Here is a 25096-nt window from a genome sequence, read left to right as displayed (position 1 = left end):
GCTATATGATGATAGATAGCGTTACTATTCATAAAGTCATAATAGTATGTTTGCTATAGATTCCGAAATAGCAACATCGATTTCGATGAAATTTTGAAAATATCTTCACCACATTGGAGTTAGATAGCGACCGGATTCAAGTCAAATCAAAGATCAGCCTACAAGGCAGATTTGACTATCTGTAAATAACTTTAGAATGTAAACAACTCAGAAATGTGGTACTTAAACTCTTTACCTATTAGCTTATAAGTAATATTATGATCCAGCCATACGATGACATTACAGCCGATGACGTTTTACAAAACCTAAAATTGATTCGCTTTGGTTATTTTACGTCTATACACACTCTTGCATTTCAGTCAATTTCAACTTTATCAATTTGAGATAGATTTACAATTCCAATGCATGTGCTATATATAGAAACTCAATTAAATAAATAATATGTATAGATGGGATGAAATACCTCTCTAAATATTCGTATAACATGTTCAATTTAAGCTGAATGATAACACAATCGATGCAAATTGACTCGTAATTTTCCCAAAAATATGACCTTTATTGGTATCTTTATTGGCACACGGTGTCTGTTGGATATTTGCGGTCTCTTGCCAAGAAATAGACGAGAAATGTATTATATATTGTGTCGTTTACCACATGCTGAATAATCTGGGATCAGCCTATGAATTTTATGTGATTTCCGTTGTTATGATACGGCATCCGAAGCGAAAGGCCCGTTGGGGTTTTTCTAGAATTTTCGAACGGATTCGTAGCGATATCTGTCTTTTCTTTGGGTTTTCATATCTTGATGTTAATTTCCAGATCACATATTCAAAGCAAGCCAAACATAGTGCCAAATACGTCGAGACCAATTTCAATCTGTAATTTTTATACATACTAATTAATTATCCCACATTGGTCGAAATTCGACTATAATTAATTGAAATTATAAGTTGGTACATTATTATGGTTCTATTGTCACACTCAAATCCCAGATTTCACCAAGACGACGCTTTCTACGACTTTCAGACGAGCTCACAGCCACCTGGTATTAAATGGTAACTGGAGCCCATATAAGTTTACAACGTAAATGCCGCCACCCACCTTGAGATATAAATTCTAACTTCTAACTATACTTACAACGGCTGCGCCACTCTTCAAACCGAAGCGCATTACTGCTTCACGGCAAAAATAGGCGGGGTGGTGGTACCTTCCCGTGCGGATTCACAAGAGGTCCTACGACCAGTAAAGAGGCAACCAACACAGTAAAAAAAGTACCAAAGTATAAAAATCTCTAATCTTACTCAAACTGTAATGACTTAAAAAGTTTCCACGCGAGTCCCTCGTAAATTACAGACATTCAGTCTGTATCTTTGCATGCGAGGTTGGCGTAATGGCTTCCTGTCTTTACTGGCTTCCTGCGCTTTGTAGATAGCTTGATGATACACTGCGTAAACAACAGCAATCTCCCTCAACGTGTTATAAGTTTAAAAAAAAGAACTGCGTATGTCTACGACTATACAGCCTATTGATACCGTCATTGAGCTGTCTAGTTTCGAAGTTAGGATACCTTTTATACCACCAACATTGACCTCACATCCCAAAGCGGACGTCAGCAGCCATAGTATCATCAATTGGCATATTAACCTAGTTAAACTGCATACACCTGCCTATTGCGTTGATAATCCTCAATGCTGAGATTTTTTTTTGTTTCTTTAATGGGTGGACTAGCTCTAGCTAGTGGTGTTAAGTGGTTACTGGAGCCCATAGACATCTACGACGTAAATGCGCCACCCACCTTGACATATTATTATAAGTTCTAAGGTCTCGAGTAAAGTTACAACGGCTGCCCCACCCTTCAAACCGAAACGCATTACTGCTTCACGGCAGAAATAGGCGGCGTGGTGGTACCTACCCGTGCGGACTCACAAGAGGTCCTATCACCAGCAAAAAATTGCGTCGATAATCCTCAATGCTGAGGGTCGTGACCTCGTTTAATAACTTTCCCCTGGATTATCTTTCGCCAGCCCTGCCTATCCTCAGCTGTGCGGATGTCATCGAGGACTGAAGTATTGAGAGTAGAGTGTATCTGGTTCGACCAGTGCATTGGACCTCTGCCTCTGGGCCTTCTTCCGCGTACCTTGCCTGTTACCAGCAGCTTTTCTAAGCTTTCACGCCTCTTTCTGACAATGTGTCCAAAGAACTGTATACACATAATTGATCAAAATTAAAACGTAAAAAAAACCATCTCAAACTTGACATAAATATGAAACAATTTTTTCCTATAACTAATTAGCGCTAAAACTACAAAACTACAAGAGATAGCATCTGAAGCTATGATAATTTATACGAAGAGAACATTTTTGTTCATCTAGAAATAACTTCAGAATTTTATTACCGTTTTGCGAGTGTATCCGGGAATTTAAATGAAATATTCAGTATATCAACCGTCTTAACATAGAATAAACAATCGATGTTGTGCTGATAGCAACACCCTTTAATATTAAGCAATGCTTACTTAATGGTATTTAGCTTTTGTAGAACCTGCCCGAGTAAGTAAATGTGGATTGGCACAGTTCACTAATATAATACACAGAGGTTGGTGAACTATCTGAAATGCTTGCCTATGATGCTTTTTACTGGTGGTAGGACCTCTTGTGAGTCCGCACGGGTAGGTACCACCGCCCCGCCTATTTCTGCCGTGAAGCAGTAATGCGTTTCGGTTTGAAGGGTGGGGCAGCCGTTGTGACTATACTGAGACCTTAGAACTATATCTCAAGGTGTGTGGCGCATTTACGTTGTAGATGTCTATGGGCTCCAGTAACCACTTAACACCAGGTGGGCTGTGAGCTCGTCCACACATCTAAGCAATAAAAAAAAAAAAAAAAGATGTATCAATGACAAAATACAAATAAATATGGAAACTTGCAAAATACACATTTTAAATGCGAATTTCTCGAACAAGCAAGCATCGTGGGTTGTTGCGAAACCTCCAGTTTTATTTTCTTTATACCTCGAATAGAACTTAAAACTAATATTTTTAGAATTAAGTTCCTTACGGCAGGCTTGGAGGGGATAGGGATTTTGCTGCGCGACCGAACTGAAAAAAATGTGATAGTAAAACCGTAAGAAAAAATCCGTGGAAAAAAGTGCGTGGAATAAAACCGTTAAATGAGACGTGCGCAGGCGCGACAGTCGTATACACAAGCGAGTAGTGTATAATACCTTTCTCTTTCTCCTTCTTTCTTTTCGTTCTCTCATCCCTTCTCTCTCTATTTTGTAATTATTTCTATTTCTATATAATTTTATGTTGTCAAACAAAAATAAAGAGACATATTTTGTTATTTTAATTGATAATTTGAATTACGATTTTATTTTTATTTTACGTAATTTATTATTTCCTAAAATACTGAATTTCCTAAATACTTTCCTGTACTTCAATAAAAACTAATCAGCAAAATTTAAGAGAAAAATCAAGAAAACCAACATAAAATTGAGTTTTAATTTAAGTGGGATACCTATCCGGTATCCCACTTAAAGTGGGATACCTATCCGGTATCCCTATCCGGTATCCCACTTAAATTAAAACAAGCACCTTATAGGAGAAAGTTTTCCATATTAAAACTGTAGAATTTTCTTCGGTCTTTTGCTTACCATAAAAGCATTAAAGAACAGAACTCGAGTATCAGAAATCGAAAGACAAAGACGTCGATAAGAAATCGAAACACCACGACGCTAACTTTGTGTTCATCGCACATTAGTTTTCAATTTTATTATCCCGTAATTTACGTTCTCCGCTTCACATGTGTTATTCGCCGCCAAGTTACTGTCTCAATTATAACAGAGCAAACAATCCCGGGGCTAATTACACTGTACAACGTTCACAACAGTGTTGGGAAATGCAGAATTGGTATTACCGATTCCGTTTCCGCCGCGATAAAGTTATTATGACGTGTGTTCGCCTAACTGTTAGTATAATAATTAGTATTACAAAAACTAATTACTTGCGTGCATTAGTTTCCTTAATCTCGTGTTTATTGCTAGGGGAGATCTATTTAGGGATGATAGGATCGTGTCTTTTAGGACTTTGCTGCTTTCTAAGACGGATAGGCGAACTCAAGCGCCTAGACAGAAGGGGAAGAATTACTAACAGCTGCCCTAGTGCTCTCTGAGGGTTGAAGAATGTAAATTTTTTGCCTGGTCGTATGAGTTCACAGGGGGTTGTATTTGATAGATAAATATGCTTAATCTATATGTCGGATATGGTCATTAGTTTGGTAACTAAACGAAACGCAGCACGATTCCCGAGAGATGGCAGCACGATTGCGGTATCGTCGGAACTCCGCCAATTTCGTGCTACGACAGAGCGTAGCCGATGGAGGCGCGTAGACGCCATCACACTTACCACCCAGCTTTCTTGAAGAGCGGTGCCTCCGTCGTGGGAGCTGTCATTCGTTTTCGTTTGCTGGCGTCAAGGGAAGATTTCTAAATTGTTCTAAGACAACAAACGTGATTGGTGTACTCAATATTTCTCTTAACTCGATCAAACTATTCACCCATACGATATCTGACGATTATGTTGATAATTGTGGCTTTTCCGACATATATGTCGGCGCAAATATGACTATTTACCTACTGATCATCAACTAATTACTCTGTGATAAGAAATTGATGTTAAACAGTTCCTTTTATTGTAATTTCAATACGTGTTTGAAAAACGTGTAAACCCGCTCACGTGTTTGAAAAACGTGTAAACACGCTCACGTGTTTAAAACGTGTCAACACGCTCACGGGTACGAAGCCCCATAAATACGGCCGTGCTGTCTAGCACTGATTGATTCGTGTCCGAGCCGTTGTACTGTACGGATATCTCTGTAACGTTGTTATGCTTCTCGTTCAATATACGAAGTTCTCGTGAAGTTTTGTTTCGGAAACCCAAACATGAGTCATTCGTCAAGAAAGTAAGAACCGTGACGTCAGAGATGCTGACGTCACACTTTTTTTAAAAACATCACGGCGGTCCCTATTCCGTCATATATATTAATACATGAAGCAAAAACTTTGTACCCCTTTTGGTATGAAATTTTCCACACTAAAATGTATGACGGGGTATGAAATTTTCCACACTTATAGAGAATATAAAGAAGGAGTGCAGAATGTATTTTTTTTATTATGCATAAAAAATACATTAAACCAATAATTACATATACTACCATGTATTTGATACACACACGCATATTATACTCTTTTATTTATTGTTAAAGTCTGTGATTGTAGAAGTATAGTCTTTGACAATAGAACCATACTAATGTCCAAACTTATAATTTAAATTAATTATGGTCGTATTTCGACTACTGGGCGACCACTATTCAAAATTAAATTACAATAATAATAATAATAATCAAATATTTTCATTTCATTAACGGCCGTCTGGTGTAGTGGTAAGTGACATGGTCACTACACAAGGGGGTCGCGGGTTCGAATCCCGCCAAGCGAAGATATTTGTATGATAAATATAAATGTCTTTTCCAGGGTTATGGATGTTTATTAAATATATGTATGTGTATAATAAAAACCTTAATTTATTTCCGTTATCTGGTACCTGTAACACAAGTTCTTTACGAACTTAGCACGGGACCAGTTAACGTGGCGTGATTGTTAGTTAATATTTATTTACTATTTACATTTATTTATAAACAAACTAAAGCTATGTGCACACGTACTTATATATGTAACCAATTTGCACCTACCACTAACACATCCAGTGTAGTTCCCGATAAACTTTCATTCATGCATATGAAAAAAAAAAAGTTGATATTCGTGACGTTTTTGCGTTCGTGCGTGCCCCTGCTTAAAACATAGAACATTGACCATGAATTTGCGGTGAACAAAGCTATTTGCCCGCGGCTGTTTACGCTATTACAGCGATAGCGCCCTCATACATATTGCAGCGCCTACCGAGACGAGTGGTGACCATGAATTTGAAGCTTTAGGGACATTTCTAAGAATCGTGTTTAAAAGCTGTTTTTATTACTAACGTGTGGTCGTCCTAAGCAAACATTGTCGCTGCTTTTGTTATCATAGCCGATGTAAAGTCAAATATTTTGTCAAAACAATGGGAAATGATGCGATTGTTTTTTTTTCTTTATAAAAGTCTCTTTAGAGATATTCATCAATCTTATTATAACGTTTACAACGACGCCTAAATCTGTATATTTCCCCTTTTATTATGAGTGATTCTTCGAGGTGACATTAGTTCACTCAGTGCTTTTAACTCTCTGCTGCTTTGTGCTGGGAAACGCTATAGAGAATTGTTTGGTATACCATCTCGAGATGGTGGTAGATTGACTGATGATGAAATGGAAGATTTCATCACCGAACCCACGAAAGTACGTCTATATTAACTGGAACCAGTGCGTTTATCCACAGACCGTCCCCAGCGATACCGCCCACCCCGGAAATCCCTTCCTTAGTGGCTACACATGATAAAATGGACCGCGGGCTCGTTTCTCTTAAACGGTAATAAAAAAGTATTGTTACGCCGGTAAGAGTAACGCCATCTATTGCCGAATAGTCCAACGAATATCGAAAGATCTAGTATTATCTAGAACGCTCGAAAAGTACAACGCCATCTATTGTTAGAAAGCGGAAATACACAATACTCAACTTGTGTGGAATATTCTCGACGATTCTAGGCATTTCGTCTCGACTATAAAAGCGGTATAGAGATGGCACGCAGTTAGTCAGTAATCGGAACTACCTACTCGAAGCGAAACAGCGAACGGATCACCTGAAGCGAAGCGGAAGAAGCGAATTGAGAATTTTAAGTGTTTGTGAAGTGTTCTAAGTGTTCTAAGTGCTAATACAGTGTTAACTTGTAATTCGGTAGAATAAACCTCGATTTTCACTGTCACCCTACACTGCCCCATTGTATGTCTGTCAGCCTTTATCAGTAGGAACCTCACAGATACGGTCAACTGTTAAGCTAAGACCCGAGCCGCCTTTTGTTCTAGAAACTAGTTGCTTGGAAGTCTACCAAAAGTTCAGCAGGAATATTAATCTTCTGATAATAACTTAAATAAATTCTGATAAAACTGATTCTAATGAGAAAATTGGAAGTTAACGTTTTATACTTCTCAATGTTCGTATCGCAGTAGTAATAAATGTTATTTTATTACTGATAGTTGAACGGGTTGGCTCCGATTTTGAGTAGTAGGAGCTCACAGAAGCGAAGACGGTCATTAAGATCTAAGCAAAACATGACTGTGACCTTTAAAAATGCTGTAAGTGTAACTGTATAATAATTTTCATAACATCGCTCTACTATCCTGACCAGTATTAAACAGTATAAAAAGCCAGATGAAATTAACTGCTAGTTCGATTTGCTATTGAAGTATTTTCTTTAATTCTTAATCATTAATATTATCAAGATTATAATACGTTTTGTATGCTCAACAGCTTTCATAGTCTCGATAGGTAAAAGTTAAAACGAAAACTGAATACAAATTGACATGTTCCCTCAATTCGAAACTACCTTTGAACTACTTCGACGAAATCTTCGGGAGCTTCGAATTGAATATGCGAAGCCACGAGCGGATATAAACGAAATGCCAATATTCATTTACAGAGATTTAAAACTTATAATGACATGAAAATTCCTTCTTTATCATATCTATATATGTATATAAAAATGATTTGCTGTTCGTTAGTCTCACTAAAACTCGAGAACGGCTGGACCGATTTGACTAATTTTGGTCTAGAATTATTTGTGGAAGTCCAGAGAAGGTTTAAAAGGTAGATAAATATGAAAATTGTCGGAATTAAATAAAAATAACTATTTTATTTTTGCTTTGATGTGTCCCCCGTCGGACGGATTCCTTTTATTTTTTTTTAAGTTTATTTTATACAAAAGTCTGCCGGGTCAGCTAGTAAACAATAAAATCTACTTTAAAATCTATAAGCCGGCAAACGTGGTCTTACTAGACGAAATATACTAAAAGCTTCAAATGTCCTGAAATTATTTACGAACTGAACTTCAAATATCGATATAACTTAAGCTGAACCTTTATGTAGCTATAGAGGAGGAGACGACCTCATCGTCTACCACAAGCATTCACCAATATAACAACAGCACTATCGTCAATATCTCAGATCGTAGTCCAAACTGTCTCAGCTGCCCCACAATGAAATTCGTTGCTTCATATGGGAGATCAAGTTGTATAATGCGTGCGTCTGTTTTATGTTCAACTCTAGTTCAATAGATAGGTAAGCAGATAAATAGCTCAATACTCAAATACCACTAGTTACACACAATAATATTTGAAGTGGTTTAGCGTATAATACTGCACTGGTACATAATCATGCCGCAAGGCAGTCGTGCTTTCCGGCTTGAAAGCTTTTATTGGCTTTAATAATTACTTTAAATCAAGTTGGCTGTGAGCTCGTTTAGAAGTGCTAACTTATGCTATTAGCACATTATTTGACGGCGTTTAGACCGTTCTTAACCGTTAGACCGTTTTCAAACTGACAAAAGCAAAAAATTATAATCCAAAAATTAATTCTAGGCGACGCGGCCCAAGTGGATCGAAGTTGGGGTTGGTGTATAGAATCGATACCCAATTAGCACTCAGCCAAAAGCGTTCTTCCCCGAGATCAAATCTCAGCCGAACGCAAACACTTGACATCCAAATTGAAATCTACCAAGAACTAATAACAGAATTTCACCTGTAAGAAATACCTTTAATGTATTAGGAAATTGAAGCTCTCAGTCCAATTTCAGGCCTCAACGATTTTAGGCACCTGATAGCTATTTAATGGATAAAAAACAAAAGCGAAATAATACTTTAACACTTTTCCTGCGGGTCCTTTATTAGAATGCTTTTAGCCAGTGCCTTATGTGGTTAAATATTAAGCTATTGCATAGCTTTTATCGCGGGCCTTGAGCGCGGCGATCGAATCACGAAATTCCGTAACGAAAAAAATCTTACACCCCTCACTCCGCCTACCATGTAGCTCGTGCTCAACACATTCAAACGTTGCGCTTGTGTAGTGTTTGTGAATAGGCGCGTGCCGTGACGTCACACTGCATGCGTATCATGAAAAGCCTGCCATCTCTCTCTCGCGCGGTCTAGCTTATGAGTGTGAAGGGGACAGTTAAGGTTTTGCTTTTATTAATGTTCAATATAGCGTGGTCTTGTTTTATTATTGTTTTAATATTAAATTATCATTGTCTAATTATAATTGCATAAGTTTATAAAAAATGCTATGCAATAGCTTTACCGCGGCAGTTCCCGAGTGCCACACGTTTGTTTTTTTTATTGCACTAGACCGGTCTATGAACTCCATGTACAGCTGATATCGGAACGACAAGTGATTACTGACGACCATAATGACATCTGAATGTGAAAATCGCCTTCCTTAACTCACAAGTTCGAAGTCACAATTTCATTCTAGAACGGCTATCCTGTCCTATCCATGCAAGTTAAACTTTTGTAAATTTGGTTGGAGTACGAGCAAGGATCATGCTTCCTTTAAAAAATGTTTGTTTACAGGATTTGAATACGAGTATAATCGCATCGCTTGATATATAAATCTTTCTTCTTCTTTCTCCACCTTATCCCACAAGGTGGGGTCGGTACAGCTAATTTTTCTCTTCCATTCTCTTCTATCAGCCGTCATCTCAACACTCACCCGTCTCTCTCTCATATCGTCATTCACACACTCCATCCCTGTCTTCTTCGGTCGACCTCTTTTGAGCGCGTTAACGCTTTGGGCGACGCCATTCGCGCTGCCTCCACCGCACAACACTTTATCGCCGTTGTGCAAGAATACGCCGACGTATACGCGTCATTAAATACGTACGTCCTCCCCTCACTCCGCCGGTAATCAATGGCGTATATAAGTAGAGTAAAGCCCCTATCCGTAACGATAGGATTTTTTAACGCTTACGGTCTCGCAAATCAACGTGATCAGGTTTCTGACTTTTTGTGTGACCATCAAATTGATATATTTTTAGTGCAGGAGACCCTACTTAAGCCCGCGCGCCGTGACCCTAAAATCGCGAACTATAACATAGTCAGGAACGACAGGCTCTCTGCTCGTGGTGGTGGTACCGTCATTTACTATAGAAGAGCCCTGCATTGCGTCCCGCTCGATCCTCCCGCGCTCACTAATATCGAAGCATCAGTGTGTCGAATCTCACTGACGGGACACGCGCCGATCGTTATCGCGTTCGTTTATCTTCCACTGGATAAGATCGTTCTAAGCAGTGATATCGAGGCGCTGCTCGGCATGGGGAGCTCTGTCATTCTGGCGGGCGACCTAAATTGTAAACACATCAGGTGGAACTCACACACCACAACCCCGAATGTCAGGCGGCTTGACGCGTTAGTCGATGATCTCGCCTTCGATATCGTCGCTCCGCTAACCCCGACTCACTACCCGCTAAATATCGCACATCGCCCGGATATACTCGACATAGCGTTATTAAAAAACGTAACTCTGCGCTTACATTCGATCGAAGTCGTTTCAGAGTTAGATTCAGACCACCGTCCCGTCGTTATGAAGCTCGGTCGCGCTCCCGATTCCGTTCCTGTCGCGAGGACTGTGGTGGATTGGCACACACTGGGCATTAGTCTGCCTGAATCTGATCCACCATCGCTCCCGTTTAGCTCGGACTCTACCCCGTCTCCTCAGGATACCGCTGAAGCCATAGACATCTTAACGTCACACATCACCTCGACATTAGATAGGTCATCGAAACAAGTTGTGGCGGAGGACTTCCTTTACCGCTTCGGGTTGCCCGACGATATTAGGGAGCTCCTTAGAGCTAAGAACGCCTCGATACGCGCCTACGACAGGTATCCTACCGCGGAAAATCGTATTCGAATGCGTGCCTTACAACGCGACGTAAAGTCTCGCATCGCCGAAGTCCGAGATGCCAGATGGTCTGATTTCTTAGAAGGACTCGCGCCCTTCCAAAGGTCTTACTACCGCTTAGCTCGTACTCTCAAATCGGATACGGTAGTAACTATGCCCCCCCTCGTAGGCCCCTCAGGCCGACTCGCGGCGTTCGATGATGACGAAAAAGCAGAGCTACTGGCCGATACATTGCAAACCCAGTGCATGCCCAGCACTCAATCCGTGGACCCTGTTCATGTAGAATTAGTAGACAGTGAGGTAGAACGCAGAGTCTCCTTGCCACCCTCGGATGCGTTACCACCCGTCACCCCGATGGAAGTTAAAGACTTGATCAAAGACCTACGTCCTCGCAAGGCTCCCGGTTCCGACGGTATATCCAACCGCGTTATTAAACTTCTACCCGTCCAACTCATCGTGATGTTGGCATCTATTTTCAATGCCGCTATGGCGAACTGTATCTTTCCCGCGGTGTGGAAAGAAGCGGACGTTATCGGCATACATAAACCCGGTAAACCAAAAAATCATCCGACGAGCTACCACCCGATTAGCCTCCTCATGTCTCTAGGCAAACTGTATGAGCGTCTGCTCTACAAACGCCTCAGAGACTTCGTCTCATCCAAGGGCATTCTCATCGATGAACAATTCGGATTCCGTACAAATCACTCATGCGTTCAACAGGTGCACCGCCTCACGGAGCACATTCTTGTGGGGCTTAATCGACCAAAACCGTTATACACGGGAGCTCTCTTCTTCGACGTCGCAAAAGCGTTCGACAAAGTCTGGCACAATGGTTTGATTTTCAAACTATTCAACATGGGCGTGCCGGATAGTCTCGTGCTCATCATACGGGACTTCTTGTCGAACCGCTCTTTTCGATATCGAGTCGAGGGAACCCGCTCCTCCCCACGATCTCTCACAGCTGGAGTCCCGCAAGGCTCTGTCCTCTCACCCCTCCTATTCAACTTATTCGTTAACGATATTCCCCGGTCGCCGCCGACCCATTTAGCTTTATTCGCCGACGACACGACTGTTTACTATTCCAGTAGAAACAAGTCTCTAATCGCGAAGAAGCTTTAGAGCGCAGCCCTAGCCCTAGGACAGTGGTTCCGAAAATGGCGCATAGACATCAACCCAGCGAAAAGTACTGCGGTGCTATTTCAGAGGGGAAGCTCCACACGGATTTCCTCCCGGATTAGGAGGAGGAATCTCACACCCCCGATTACTCTCTTTAGACAACCCATACCCTGGGCCAGGAAGGTCAAGTACCTGGGCGTTACCCTGGATGCATCGATGACATTCCGCCCGCATATAAAATCAGTCCGTGACCGTGCCGCGTTTATTCTCGATAGACTCTACCCCATGATCTGTAAGCGGAGTAAAATTTCCCTTCGGAACAAGGTGACACTTTACAAAACTTGCATAAGGCCCGTCATGACTTACGCGAGTGTGGTGTTCGCTCACGCGGCCCGCACACACATAGAAACCCTTCAATCTTTACAATCCCGCTTTTGCAGGTTAGCCGTCGGAGCTCCGTGGTTCGTGAGGAACGTTGACCTACACGACGACCTGGGCCTCGAATCTATCCAGAAATACATGAAGTCAGCGTCGGAACGGTACTTCGATAAGTCTATGTGTCATGATAATCGCCTTATCGTTGCCGCCGCTGACTACTCCCCGAATCCTGATCATGCAGGAGCCAGTCACCGTCGACGCCCTAGACACGTCCTTACGGATCCATCAGATCCAATAACCTTTGCATTAGATGCCTTCAGCTCTAATACTAGGGGCAGGCTTAGGGACCCCGGTAACCGAACTCGACAAAGAGGTCGACGTGCAACCTAACCCATGCATCAGCCCGCTGAGTTTCTCGCCGGATCTTCTCAGCGGGTCGCGATTCCGATCCGGTAGTAGATTCATTCGCGAAACAATTGCTCTTGAGTTGTTAGGTCTCCTTCGGAGGCGCTCGGGCAGTTGTTAGCAAATCCCACCCCTCTTGGCTAAGCCTTTGCTCGCCCACCTGTCCTGCTGAAACTGGAAAGGCCTTCGGGCCACCAGTAAACTTTCAATCAAAAAAAAAAAAAAAAAATCACATGTACATACCACGCTAACCGTCCGCTTGATATACAAATATCGCATCAAACCTTATTGGGGTACGAAGACTTAAATCTCAAAATCCTAATACAACTAAAGGAAAATCTTATGTCAAAACCGATTATTATTTGTCGCCGCTAACAAGGATCACGTTACATCTCAAGTGTCGACTCCTATAAATATTTATGAAGCTCCCGTATCCAGACTCCGTGAATAGCACGTCTGAAGTGCAACGTAAGCTCCGTGGTTTATGGCATTTTATGTTGATTTAAACGCAGTTTTTGCTTACATTTTCCTAGTGTAAGGTTTGTTGTAAAATAATCTATATATAAAAATGAATTGCTGTTCGTTAGTCTCGCTAAAACTCGAGAACGGCTGGACCGATTTGGCTAATTTTGGTCTTGAATTATTCGTGGAAGTCCAGAGAAGGTTTGAAAGGTAGTAAATATGAAAATGCTCGAAATTAAATAAAAATAACAATTTTGTTTTCCCTTTGATGTGTCTACCGTCGGACGGATTCCTTTTGTTTGTTTTAAGTTTATTTTATACAAAAGTTTAGGTCTTTTATTTCTCGATTGAGGCACTACGAAGTCTACCGGGTCAGCTAGTTTAAAATAAAATGGATCATGTTGAAGTTAAGGCAATTATCGGATTGCCAAATAGCAAAACTGCTGGTGGGAGCAAAGGCAGTAGTAGGGACGTGACATAATAAAAAAGGCGGTAGTCTCAAAATACGGGACAGAAAACAGTGTATTCCGTAGTAAGCAGATATCTAAAGATTGTACAAGTGGAGTTACAAATAAAGCAATACAGAATTAAGTGAACTACTGCAATCTGTGTATTATTTCCTGACTGTTGGAAGCGGAATCCTACACTAGGATGATTTGAAATGGGTTTTTTTTTGCGCAGACGCTTGGGCGAGCTCAAAGCTGCTGGAGCTGGTATACATTAGCATCACAAACGACAACTACATTATGATATGAGTTACAAAACTAATCTATGACATGTCCTTCTTCAAATGAGACTTGTGGAGAGTACTTAACGGTAGGTAGCGGCTTGACCCTGCCCCTGGCATTGCTGAAGTCCATGGGCGACGGTAACCACTCACCATCAGGTGGGCCGTATGCTCGTCTGCCTACAAGGGCAGTAAAAAAAAAACTGGTTGTCACAGATAGACAAACAGAAACCTCATTCACAATAAATAAAAAACAGCGTAAGTCTACAACAGACCTTAAAAGTTACCTCAGAGCTTCCACAGCAGGTGGGCGTTTAATATTTAGCTTTAACGCTAAACAAGGGAAATCTCTATAAAACTTTCCCTTTCGCAAAAGCGCTGTGAATAAAGCTCAAGCTTTTCGGGCCCGCATACGAGTTCATGTTTTCACTCGAAATTCATATTGTTCTAACATCTGAACGATTATAACGGCGCGGATAGCTAAGAGTAATTTTATTGGTGGTAGGACTTTTTGTGAGTCCGCGCGGGTAGGCACCACAACCCTGCCTATTTCTGCCGTGAAGCAGTAATGCGTAGGGTGGGGCAGCCGTTGTAACTATACTTGAGACCTTAGAACTTATATCTCAAGGTGATTGGCGCATTTACGTTGTAGATGTCTATGGGCTCCAGTAACCATTTAAAACCAGGTGGGCTGTGATATCGTCCTTCCATCTAAGCAATAAAAAAAAATGTCTTGTCACACGTGCTGTCGAGTCAATCAATTTTACAAAATAATCATTTTTTTTATTACATCGACAGATCAGCTCTCGCGTTACTGACCTGAATGAATTTATTATTTTACTAACAGAAATGTTTTCAAAACAACTATTCAGTAAATAGATAATATTCAAGTAAGTCAAACAATACGTCATCACAGTATCGCCTGTATCTAGGAGAAGAGCGCCTAAATACAGCTAGTTAGGAATTCGCTTCGTCTCATCAGCCGTCATTGTGTCGTCAACAAGGTTATGTCAGTTTGGACATAGTTCAGAACACGGAATGGTGATGCGAAAAATAAATTCAAATTCAAATTCAAAAGCATTTATTTCAACTTAGACGTCAGCATAACACACTTGTTGAATGTCAAAATATAAATAACAATATTAACTCTACCACCGGTTCCGAAAAAAAAGCCACAGTCCTGAGAAGAACCGGCGAAACAAACTCAGCGGGCTTTTTTTTGTTTTTTCTCAATATTTTTTTTTTCAAATATGTAACAATATTTACAATAAAAAAAGTCTTTAGTGTTCTCTACTTGTCTAGCTGAATTAAAGACGCTTTAAGATTGCAGATTTCAAAGAAACAACACAAACCTAACTTTTAGACCTTGGAGTCAGGTCGAATGTCTCTTCTTTTCTTTGAAAGCCTGGTCGGATGAAACCTAACCCATCTACACATATAAATAAAATTGGAGTGTCTGTTTGTAATACTGAAATAACCGCTTTTTACTACATGCATATGAATATACGGTACATTTACCAAAATAACATTTTTTACAATTTTTGTCTGTCTGTCTGCCTGTTTGTTCCGGCTAATCTCTGGAACGGCTGGACCGATTTTGTCGAGATTTTCACTGATAGTTAGCTGATGATATAAGGAGTAACTTAGGCTACTATCTTTAGACTAGCTTCGCCACGCGGCGTCGCCGCGGTACGACAATAACCGCGGGTAACATCGCGGGACTCACGTTTGCCGGTGACCCGGCAGACTTCGTACTGCCTCAATCGATGTAGGTATTTGTAAAAAATAAACTTAAAACAAACAAAAGGAATCCGTCCGACGGGGGACACATCAAAGGGAAAACAAAATTGTTTGTTTTTATATAATTCCGAGCATTTTCATATATTTATTCACCTTTTAAACCTTCTCTGGACTTCCACGAATAATTCAAGACCAAAATTAGCCAAATCGGTCCAGCGATTCTTGAGTTTTAGTGAGACTAACGAACAGCAATTCATTTTTATATAATAATATATATAAAAAGAAAATGAATTGCTGTTCGTTAGTCTCGCTAAAACTCGAGAACGGCTGAACCGATTTGGCTAATTTTGGTCTTGAATTATTTGTGGAAGTCCAGAGAAGGTTTAAAAGGTAGATATATATGAAAATGCTTGAAATTAAATAAAAATAACAATTTTGTTTTTCCTTTGATGTGTCCCCCGTCAGACGGATTCCTTTTGTTTGTTTTAAGTTCATTTTATACAAAAGTTTAGATCTTTTATTTATCAATTGAGGCACTACGATGTCTGCCAGGTCAGCTAGTCACTAATAAAATGTAATGTTTCCGAAGCGAAGCGAGGGCGGGTCGCTAGAAATAAATAAAATCAAATCTGTTCTTACAAATTTTCGGACACGTATCACCGTCCGCCGATCATGGCGCCAGAGCCGGAGCTATAATTTCGGACTATATTGTAACTTATATAATACATCTCGTTTAGGACCCAGAGAGCGACGATATTCCGTGGGCGTCATTCGTTAGCGTTCCATTGTGAAAAGTCGTCCATTCGCGCGGTTTCAGACGAAATTTTCAGTACTCGAAGTTGAATCTCGAATACGTAAGCGGAATAAGCCTTGCTATTTGGAGTCCTATAATTCAGATTTCTGAAGGTGCACTCGACCGGTGCAAAGGAAATTCGTGGCAAACTCGAATGTATAACATAACTAGTTGACCCGGCAAACATTGTTTTGCCATATATAAGATTTCTAGGGAATTTCTAGTGTAGAAAAAAAAACTAACTTATTGTAAGTGTGTAAGGATGTGGTAAATGAGTGAAAGAGGTATGTAGTGCTGTGAACGATGAGGGAATATATAATAAAAATAACAAAACCTCATTCAACCACATAATACCTAATTATAACAAAAAAAAATGTCCAAATAAAAAAAATTAAGTTAGGGGTGGACAACCCTAATCACTTAGGGGTATGAAAAATAGATAGTAGCCGATTCTCAGGCTTACTGAATGTGCATAAAAAATTTCATGAGAATCGGTCAAGCGGTTTCGGAGGAGTATGGGAACGAACATTGTGACACGAGAATTTTATATATTAGATTATCACATCTATACTAATATATAAATACCTATATACAGTGGTTTTTACGGATGTTCCGTTATAACTACTGAGCCATGCATCCGATTGACTTGAAACTTGGTATCCATGTAGAAAATACATGTCCTTAATGGATAGGCTAATATTTATATGAGTGTTGGACTCTCTACACCAGTTGCGTTAATGACGAGAATCTTTGTGGGGGTGAGAAATAGTAATGTTAATTTTAAATGCAGCTTGTGATAATATAATAATCATATATGTCGGAGACGAGTAGCTAAACGAAACGCAGCAAGATTCCCGAGAGATGGCAGCACGGTTGCGGTATCGCAAGAAATCGGCTAACTTCGTGCTACAACAGAGCCTAACCGATGGAGGTGCGGAGACGCCATCACACTTACCAACCAGCCTTCTTGAAGAGCGGTGCCTCCGTCCTAAGAACTGTCATACGTTTCGTCTGCTAAGCTCGATCACCCCGTGCGCCCCTACAATGTCTGACGATGGTGTTAATAATTGTGGTTTCTCCGACATATATAATATCTAATGTATACGTCGAGGGCTGAAAAGGTATTCGGCGTAAGCGACATTTTTGCAACTTTAGCAAGAAAGCCATTAAAAGTTTAAAATCACAAGACCCGCGCGGACTCACAAGAGGTCCCACCACCAGTAATTACGCAAATTATAATTTTGCGGGTTTGGTTATCTTTATTACACGATGTTATTCCTTCACCGTGGAGGTCAATCGTGAACATTTGTTAAGTACGTATTTTATTAGAAAAATTGGTACTCGCCTGCGGGATTCGAACACCGGTGCATCGCTCAACACGAATGCACCGGATGTCTTATCCTTTAGGCCATTTTAATTACATATTAGACAGGCGGAAATCGGAGAAAGCACTTTTAAATTCAACACTCATTTCTTTTAGCATCCCTTCGTGCTTGAAGCGGAAACGATAATCAAATTTCCACGTCAAACCTAATTCTGCGAACAGATAGAGCGTATATAGTCTCTTCAGTGTGCTTGGAAGTTGTGACCGCGGTAATTACGAACTCCAAAACGTAGGTACCTCATTAGCCAACGTTTGCGCAATAGAAACTTTGCCGGGTGTGAATATCCTGTATATTAGATTCAATGATTCGATTTTAAATTCATCGCAAGAGAATAAGGAATAATGTTGTCCTTATCCCGATGAGATACGAAATATTTATATCTGATTGTAATGAAAGACTTTTTGACTTAGTTTTTGCTCGTGACTTCGTCCGCATGAAATACCCGCCCCTTCATTTACGTAGAAAGTGAAAATATTTTTGAAAAATAGAACGTTAAGGAGTTATTTAAGGTACCAAAATCACGCTTTTTAACCGACTTCAAAAGAGGAAATTATCAATTCAGTATTATGTTATATAGCTTATAGCCTTCCTCGATAAATGGGCTATCTAATACCTACTGACAGAATTTTTTAAATCGGACCAGTAATTCCTGAGATTAGCGCGTTCAAACAATCAAACTCTTCAGCTTTATAATATTAGTATAGATTTTCGTGATACGCTTCATTCCGAAATGTTAATTAGATAAAACGTACAAGCATTTCTGATCTTTTAAAATATTGACATGTTTTGCTGTTACTATAACGACAACGCTATTATTAAGATAAACAAGAACACGACATAGTCATGTAATGCTCGAGGCTTAAACTTTTCCAGGACTTAGTTACATAAGAACGGTTATATGCTGAATGTTTAATAGGGATTGTATTCCAGAAGGAATATACGCACTAAGCATTTTTGGAACGAAGTTCCTTACGGGACGATACGGAGGGGTACCCTAACCGGGAAAAAACGTCCGTAACGTAAGATTTTCATTAGTAATGCACACAGTGTACGAATTAACTTTGTAAAAACGTACAAAAAATAACATATTTTTTTATCATTCATTGACCACGACCTCAGAGCGTTCGTTTACGTAATACACTAACTCTTATGCAAACAACCGTGAATGAAGTGTACCACAATAAGTTCACATGTTACTGAATGACCGTGGGTTGTTGCGAAAACTCCAGTTTTATTTTCTCCATACCTCGAATAGAACTTAAAATTAATATTTTTATAATAGGGAACTTCGTTCCTATCCAGTGTCCCACGACACCACACATCTTTTTTTTATTTATTGCTTTGGTGCGTGGACGAGTTCACAGCCCACCTGGTGTTAAGTGGTTACTGGAGCCCATAGAAATCTAGGACGTAAATACGCCACCCACCTTGAGAATAAGTTCTAAGGTCGCAAGTATAGTTACAACGGCTGCCCCATCCTTCAAACCGAAACGTATTACTGCTTCACGGCAGAAATAGGCAGGGTAGTGGTACCTAACCGCGCGGACTCACAAGAGATCCTACCACCAGTAATTACATAAATTATAATTTTGCGGGTTTAATTTTTTATTACACGATGTTATTCCTTCACCGTGGAGGTCAATCGTGAACATAAGATTTGAACACCGGTGCATCGCTCAACACGAATGCACCGGACGTCTTATCCGTTAGGCCACGACGACTTAAGTCCGCATTTTAATAGAGAAATTGGTACGTGACTGCGGAATTTTAACATTAGCATCGCTCGATACTGGTACATCGGGCGTCTCATAGTTAGACCAAGACGAGCTTAATGCTCCTTTAAAAATATATTCTCTCTTCTCGCCGGGAATCTCTAAATGGTTTTAGCGATAGTGCAAGCAAGCAAAGCGCCCCCGAAAACGCTTTTTAGGACACTTTAAAGTAATTAATGTCACAATGTAATTTTATGTCCGTAGGTTTTTTTTCCTACCTATGCTGATAGCTTTGAGAGGCTATATCAGCTTCGCCCTAACGGGTAGGTGAGCTCACGGTGTTCAAACCGGAGTGGTGCTAACACTGGCTCTAGCAAGAGCAGTGCTTCGCAGAATCTACCACCTGATCGGAAACGCGACCCGCTGAGAAGATCCGGCGAGAAACTCAGTGGGCTGTGTCTGTGGGCAATTTTTATGTTGAGCGGGGTTGGTATCTGTAATTCTTTAACAATTGAAGCGCACTTCTAAAATTTTGAAGAATTCACTATAGTATAATTTTGTATTGCTTAAGTAGGTGGACGAGCTCATAGCCCACCTGATGTTAAGTGGTTACTGAAGCCCATAGACATCTACGACGTAAAAGCCGCCACCTACATCGAGACATAAGTTCTAAGCTCACAGTTTTTACCGTACAACGGCTGCCCCACCCTTCAAACCGAAACGCATTACTGGTTCACGGTGGTGGTACCTATCCTTGCGGACTCACAAGACGTCCACCGGTACCCATACCTGTTGATATACTTTGATAATTTAATCACACAAACACTAACACACAATAAGCATCGTAATTCTCTAGTTATATGCAAGCTAAATGTCCCAAGTACGTTGACTCCCAGCCGTGAACGTGTTTAGTTTTCAAACTTTGTACATTAACAAAGTTTTTGGGCCTACAACTGTAGCGGACACGTCGAAAATGTTTCCCGTAATCCATTGTCCACGCGTTCATGGTTTAGTTGCGCTCGGAGGTTCAACTTGTGGCTTCTCACGCGCAAAAATTAGAAGTAAAGTAGAAGAAGTATTGTAAAATTATTTTAATTCTCTATTCCAATATAGCTAGGTACGGATCGGAAAAACTGGCTTCCTAAACACATTAGGACGTGAACACGTGAAGTCGTCGTGGCCTAAAGGATAAGACGTCCGGTGCATTCGTATCTAGCGATGCAACGGCGCCGCGGCGTTCGAATCCCGCAAGCGGGTACCAATTTTTCTAATGAAATACGTACTTAATAAATGTTCACGATTGACTTCCACGGTGAAGGAATAACATCGTGTAATAAAAATCGAACCCGCAAAACTATGATTTGCGTAATTACTGGTGGTAAGACCTCTTGTGAGTCCGCGTGGGTAGGTACCACCACCCAGCCTATTTCTGCCGTGAAGCAGTAATGCGTTTCGGTTTGAAGGGTGGGGCAGCCGTTGTAACTATGCTGAGACCTTAGAACTTATATCTCAAGGTGGGTAGCGCATTTACGTTGTAGATGTCTATGGGCCTCAGTATCCACTTAACACCAGGTTGGCTGTGAGCTCGTCCACCCATTTAAGCAATAAAAAAACTTAATATTTAAAACAACTTTATCTACTGACTACTAACTAAATATACTACATTTTTATTTCTTAATTTATTTTCAAATATATATTTTTTTACTGAAACATAAAGAAACCTTTTAACCCTGTATAAGTATTCGATTATCGTTAAAATAACACTTTTTTTTATTGCTTAGATTGGTGGACGAGCTCACAGCCCACCTGGTGTTAAGTGGTTACTGGAGCCCATAGACATCTACAACGTAAACGCGCCACCCAGCTCGAGATATAAGTTCTAAGATCTCAGTATAGTTACAACGGCTACCCCACCCTTCGAACCGAAACACATCACTGCTTCACGGCGGAAATAGGCAGGGTGGTGGTACCTACCCGTGCGGACTCCCAAGAGGTCCTACCACCAGTGAAACTATTTACAAAATGTTACGTTTTATTCCATAGTATTTATGAAGTCACGTATATAATTTTTTATGAATTTATAGAGTTAGTAATTGCCTTCACCCAGTTCGATTGCAATACCAAAGGCACTATGCCTTTGCCTAACTATGAACGCGTGGTTCATTAATATTATTGAGTCCATTGGTACTGGTAACTTGTCAATACAAGGACGAGTCACGTCGCCCAATCAATGGTTCGCCTCCCGTGTGTATCCATTAGAGAGAAAACTAATATCAATGCTAGTAATTCCTGTTCAGGATTACATTAATAAATAATAGTATAAAAAAACTAACAAAATACGCTTTTATAGAAAATCCAACTAAAAAATAGAAAATAAATTTTAATAAATTTGAATTATAAATAGTGTAAGAAAAAATGATTTTATTGTAAAAAAGCGTGGGGTGCTTTTCAGGATATTATCAAAATAGCCCTTTTACTCATATCTGTTCATGAAATATTTATAACTACTGATATGCACCTAGCACCTAGATTTGACTACCGGCTGATGAAATATAATTCTACTACTAATCCAAGAAGATAAGCTTAATGAGCATTTAAGAATAATCTACATTAGTTAACTAGTATTTTCAGACACCCCTGTTCACGGGTCAGGGTTATGCTGGTGGTATTTCAAGCCCGCCATCTATGCCTCGAAGTATTCAAACGTTCTGGCTTCAATGGCCATAGTCTCATATCCTATTTGTTGTATTTAAAAAAGCCTGTTCGCTTGTAGTGAGGGACAATCTCTTCACGCCCTGTATTTAATGGAAACCCACTATAAATCTATACATATAAATAAAATTGGAGTGTCTGTTTGTAATATTGAAATATCCGCTTTTTACTACTTGCATATGAATAATATACGGTACATACACCAAAGTAATTTTTTTTACAATTTTTGTCGGTCTGTATGTTCCGGCTAATCTCTGGAACGGCTAGACCGATTTTGACGAGACTATCACTGATAGGTAGCTGATGATGTAAGGAGTAACTTAGGCTTTTTTTAGACTAGCTTCGCCCCGCGGCGTCACCCGCGGTACGACAATAAACGCAGCTAACATCGCGGGACTCGGATAGTGTACAATAAAAGTTCAGTATTGAAAACAAGTGCGAAGCAGAACCGCACCATATATGAATGTGGCGGCTCGAACAAAGGGGCTGATTGTTTTAACACATTTTTCACACTCCGAACGTACCTACACGGTGAAATAATCGCTGGGACACCTTCCATTGCATTCTTTAACTGATATAACGAATAAATCTAATTATATTATCTATATAATAATACGTGAAGCAAAAACTTTGTATCCCTTTTTACGAAAATTGCGCGGACGGAGGAGTATGAAAATTCCCACACTTATAGAGAATATAGAGAAGGAGGGCAGAATGCTAAATTTTTTTAAAAATTAATTTCGCTTATATCTAATACTCTCGAAAACAGAATAAAATACTAAAATAATTGTTAGATCTTTTTTTATTTATTTTATTGCTTACATGGGTGGACGAGCTCACAGCCCACGCGGTTGTTAAGTGGTTACTGGAACCCATAGACTTCTACAACGTAAATGCGTCACCCACCTTGAGATATAAGTTCTAAGGTATCAGTATAGTTACAACGGCTGCCCCACCCTTCAAACCGAAACGCATTATTGTTTCACGGCAGAAATAGGAAGGGTGGTGGTACCCAGTCCGTGCGGACTCACAAGAGGTTCTACCACCAGTGAAAATGTGTTTTAAAACAAGTAACTTATGTTTATAATACTCACATGATATCATAATCAATGTTGCAGTTATGAAGAACGGTGAAAACGAATGCATTTTCATTCTGAAACAAAAATTAATAGACATTAGAATAAATTTATTTAATTTCAGAACTAGATTACAATATTATACAGATGGATGGACGTTCTCGCAGCTCATCTGGTGTTAAATGGTTAAAAAATGGTTAAATGGTAAAAAAAGGAAGGATACAAACAGTAGATGTGAAAGGAAATAGATCTTCAGGCACCACGTTGAAAATGGGTGTACCTCAGGGTTCCATTTTGGGTCCTTTTTTATTTCTAATATATATAAACGATTTGCCTAGTTTTATTGAGTCCCGACACGAGGTCGTATTATTCGCAGATGATACATCTTTATTATTTAAAATTAAACGACAATTACAAGTCTATGACGAAGTGAATGATGCGATTTCGTGTGTGGTTCATTGGTTCCGTATCAATAACCTATTATTGAATAGTAAGAAAACGAAATGTATTAAATTTACTTTAAAATGTATTAAATCATCTTTAAATGTGAGACAAGTAGATAGTAATGTAATTGTTTCTGAGGAATCATTGGAGCTTGTTGAGTCAACCGTATTTCTTGGTATAACAGTGGACTCCAAACTGCAGTGGGGACCTCATATTCATAAATTGGCGAGTAAGCTTAGCTCTGCAGCATACGCAGTAAAAAAAATTAGAATGTTAACAAATGCGGACACGGCTCGTTTAGTTTACTTTAGTTACTTCCACAGTGTCATGTCCTATGGCATTTTGCTATGGGGCAATGCGGCCGATGTAGAAATGATATTTATTCTGCAGAAAAGAGCTATACGTGCTATTTATAACATGCACTCAAGGGAATCCCTGAGGGAAAAATTTAAAGAAATTAAAGTTCTCACTATGCCATCCCAGTACATCTTTGAAAATTTGATGTATGTTCGTAAACATATTGAGGAGTTTCCTAAGATGTCGGACATACATAATAAAAATACTAGGAACAAACACAAGCTTGTTGTGCCGATGAGTAGGTTACATAAGATACGAAATTCATTCGGGTGTTTGTCTGTGCGCCTGTACAACAAAATCCCACAAGATGTTCAGAACCTACATATACATAGGTTTAAGAAAACTATTAAAGAACATCTGTGCAATAAAGCTTACTATAAAGTCAATGATTATCTAGAAGATTGCACAAAGTGGGAATGAGTTGCTCGCTCCGGGAATTTCAATATTGTAAAATTGTTATGTTATAATTACTTATTGTAATATGAATATTTAAAAAAATAATAATATTTAAAATAAAAATAAAAATCTAATATTTAAAAAAAAAAAAAAAAAACATGCCCGCTGAGTTTCTTGCCAATTCTTCTCAGGACGGAGGCTAATTCTTGTGAATTGGCGGTAATTCTTTTGACGTTCAACAAGTATGTACTTTCATTTATGTTGAATAAAACTTTTTTGATTTGATTTGATTTGATTTGGATAACAACAACGTAAATGTCCGCCACCAATTATGGGATATGTGTTCTAAGTTCGATCACTGGTGGTAGGACCTCTTGTGAGTCCGCACGGGTAGGTACCACCACCCCGCCTATTTCCGCCGTGAAGCAGTAATGCGTTTCGGTTCGAAGGCTGGGGTAGCCGTTGTAACTATACTGAGATCTTAGAACTTATATCTCGAGGTGGGTGGCGCATTTAGG

General features: G+C 39.8%; 1 protein-coding gene across 1 annotated transcript in view; it reads right to left on the bottom strand.

The window, feature by feature from the left end:
- Positions 1-25096, bottom strand: part of LOC114243371 (cell adhesion molecule Dscam2) — a 160063-nt gene that overhangs the window by 119094 nt on the left and 15873 nt on the right. The window contains exon 2 of the mRNA XM_089738982.1: positions 23400-23458. Within this exon, the coding sequence (XP_089595108.1) occupies positions 23400-23457 (58 nt within the window). The 5' untranslated portion in view covers position 23458. The remainder of the gene's footprint in view (positions 1-23399; positions 23459-25096) is intronic.

This window comes from Bombyx mandarina, chromosome 28, assembly GCF_030267445.1.
Source record: "Bombyx mandarina strain Sakado chromosome 28, ASM3026744v2".
NCBI lineage: Eukaryota > Metazoa > Arthropoda > Insecta > Lepidoptera > Bombycidae > Bombyx > Bombyx mandarina.
Note: the sequence above shows the minus strand (reverse complement) of the source record. Positions and strands in the feature narration are given on the sequence as shown.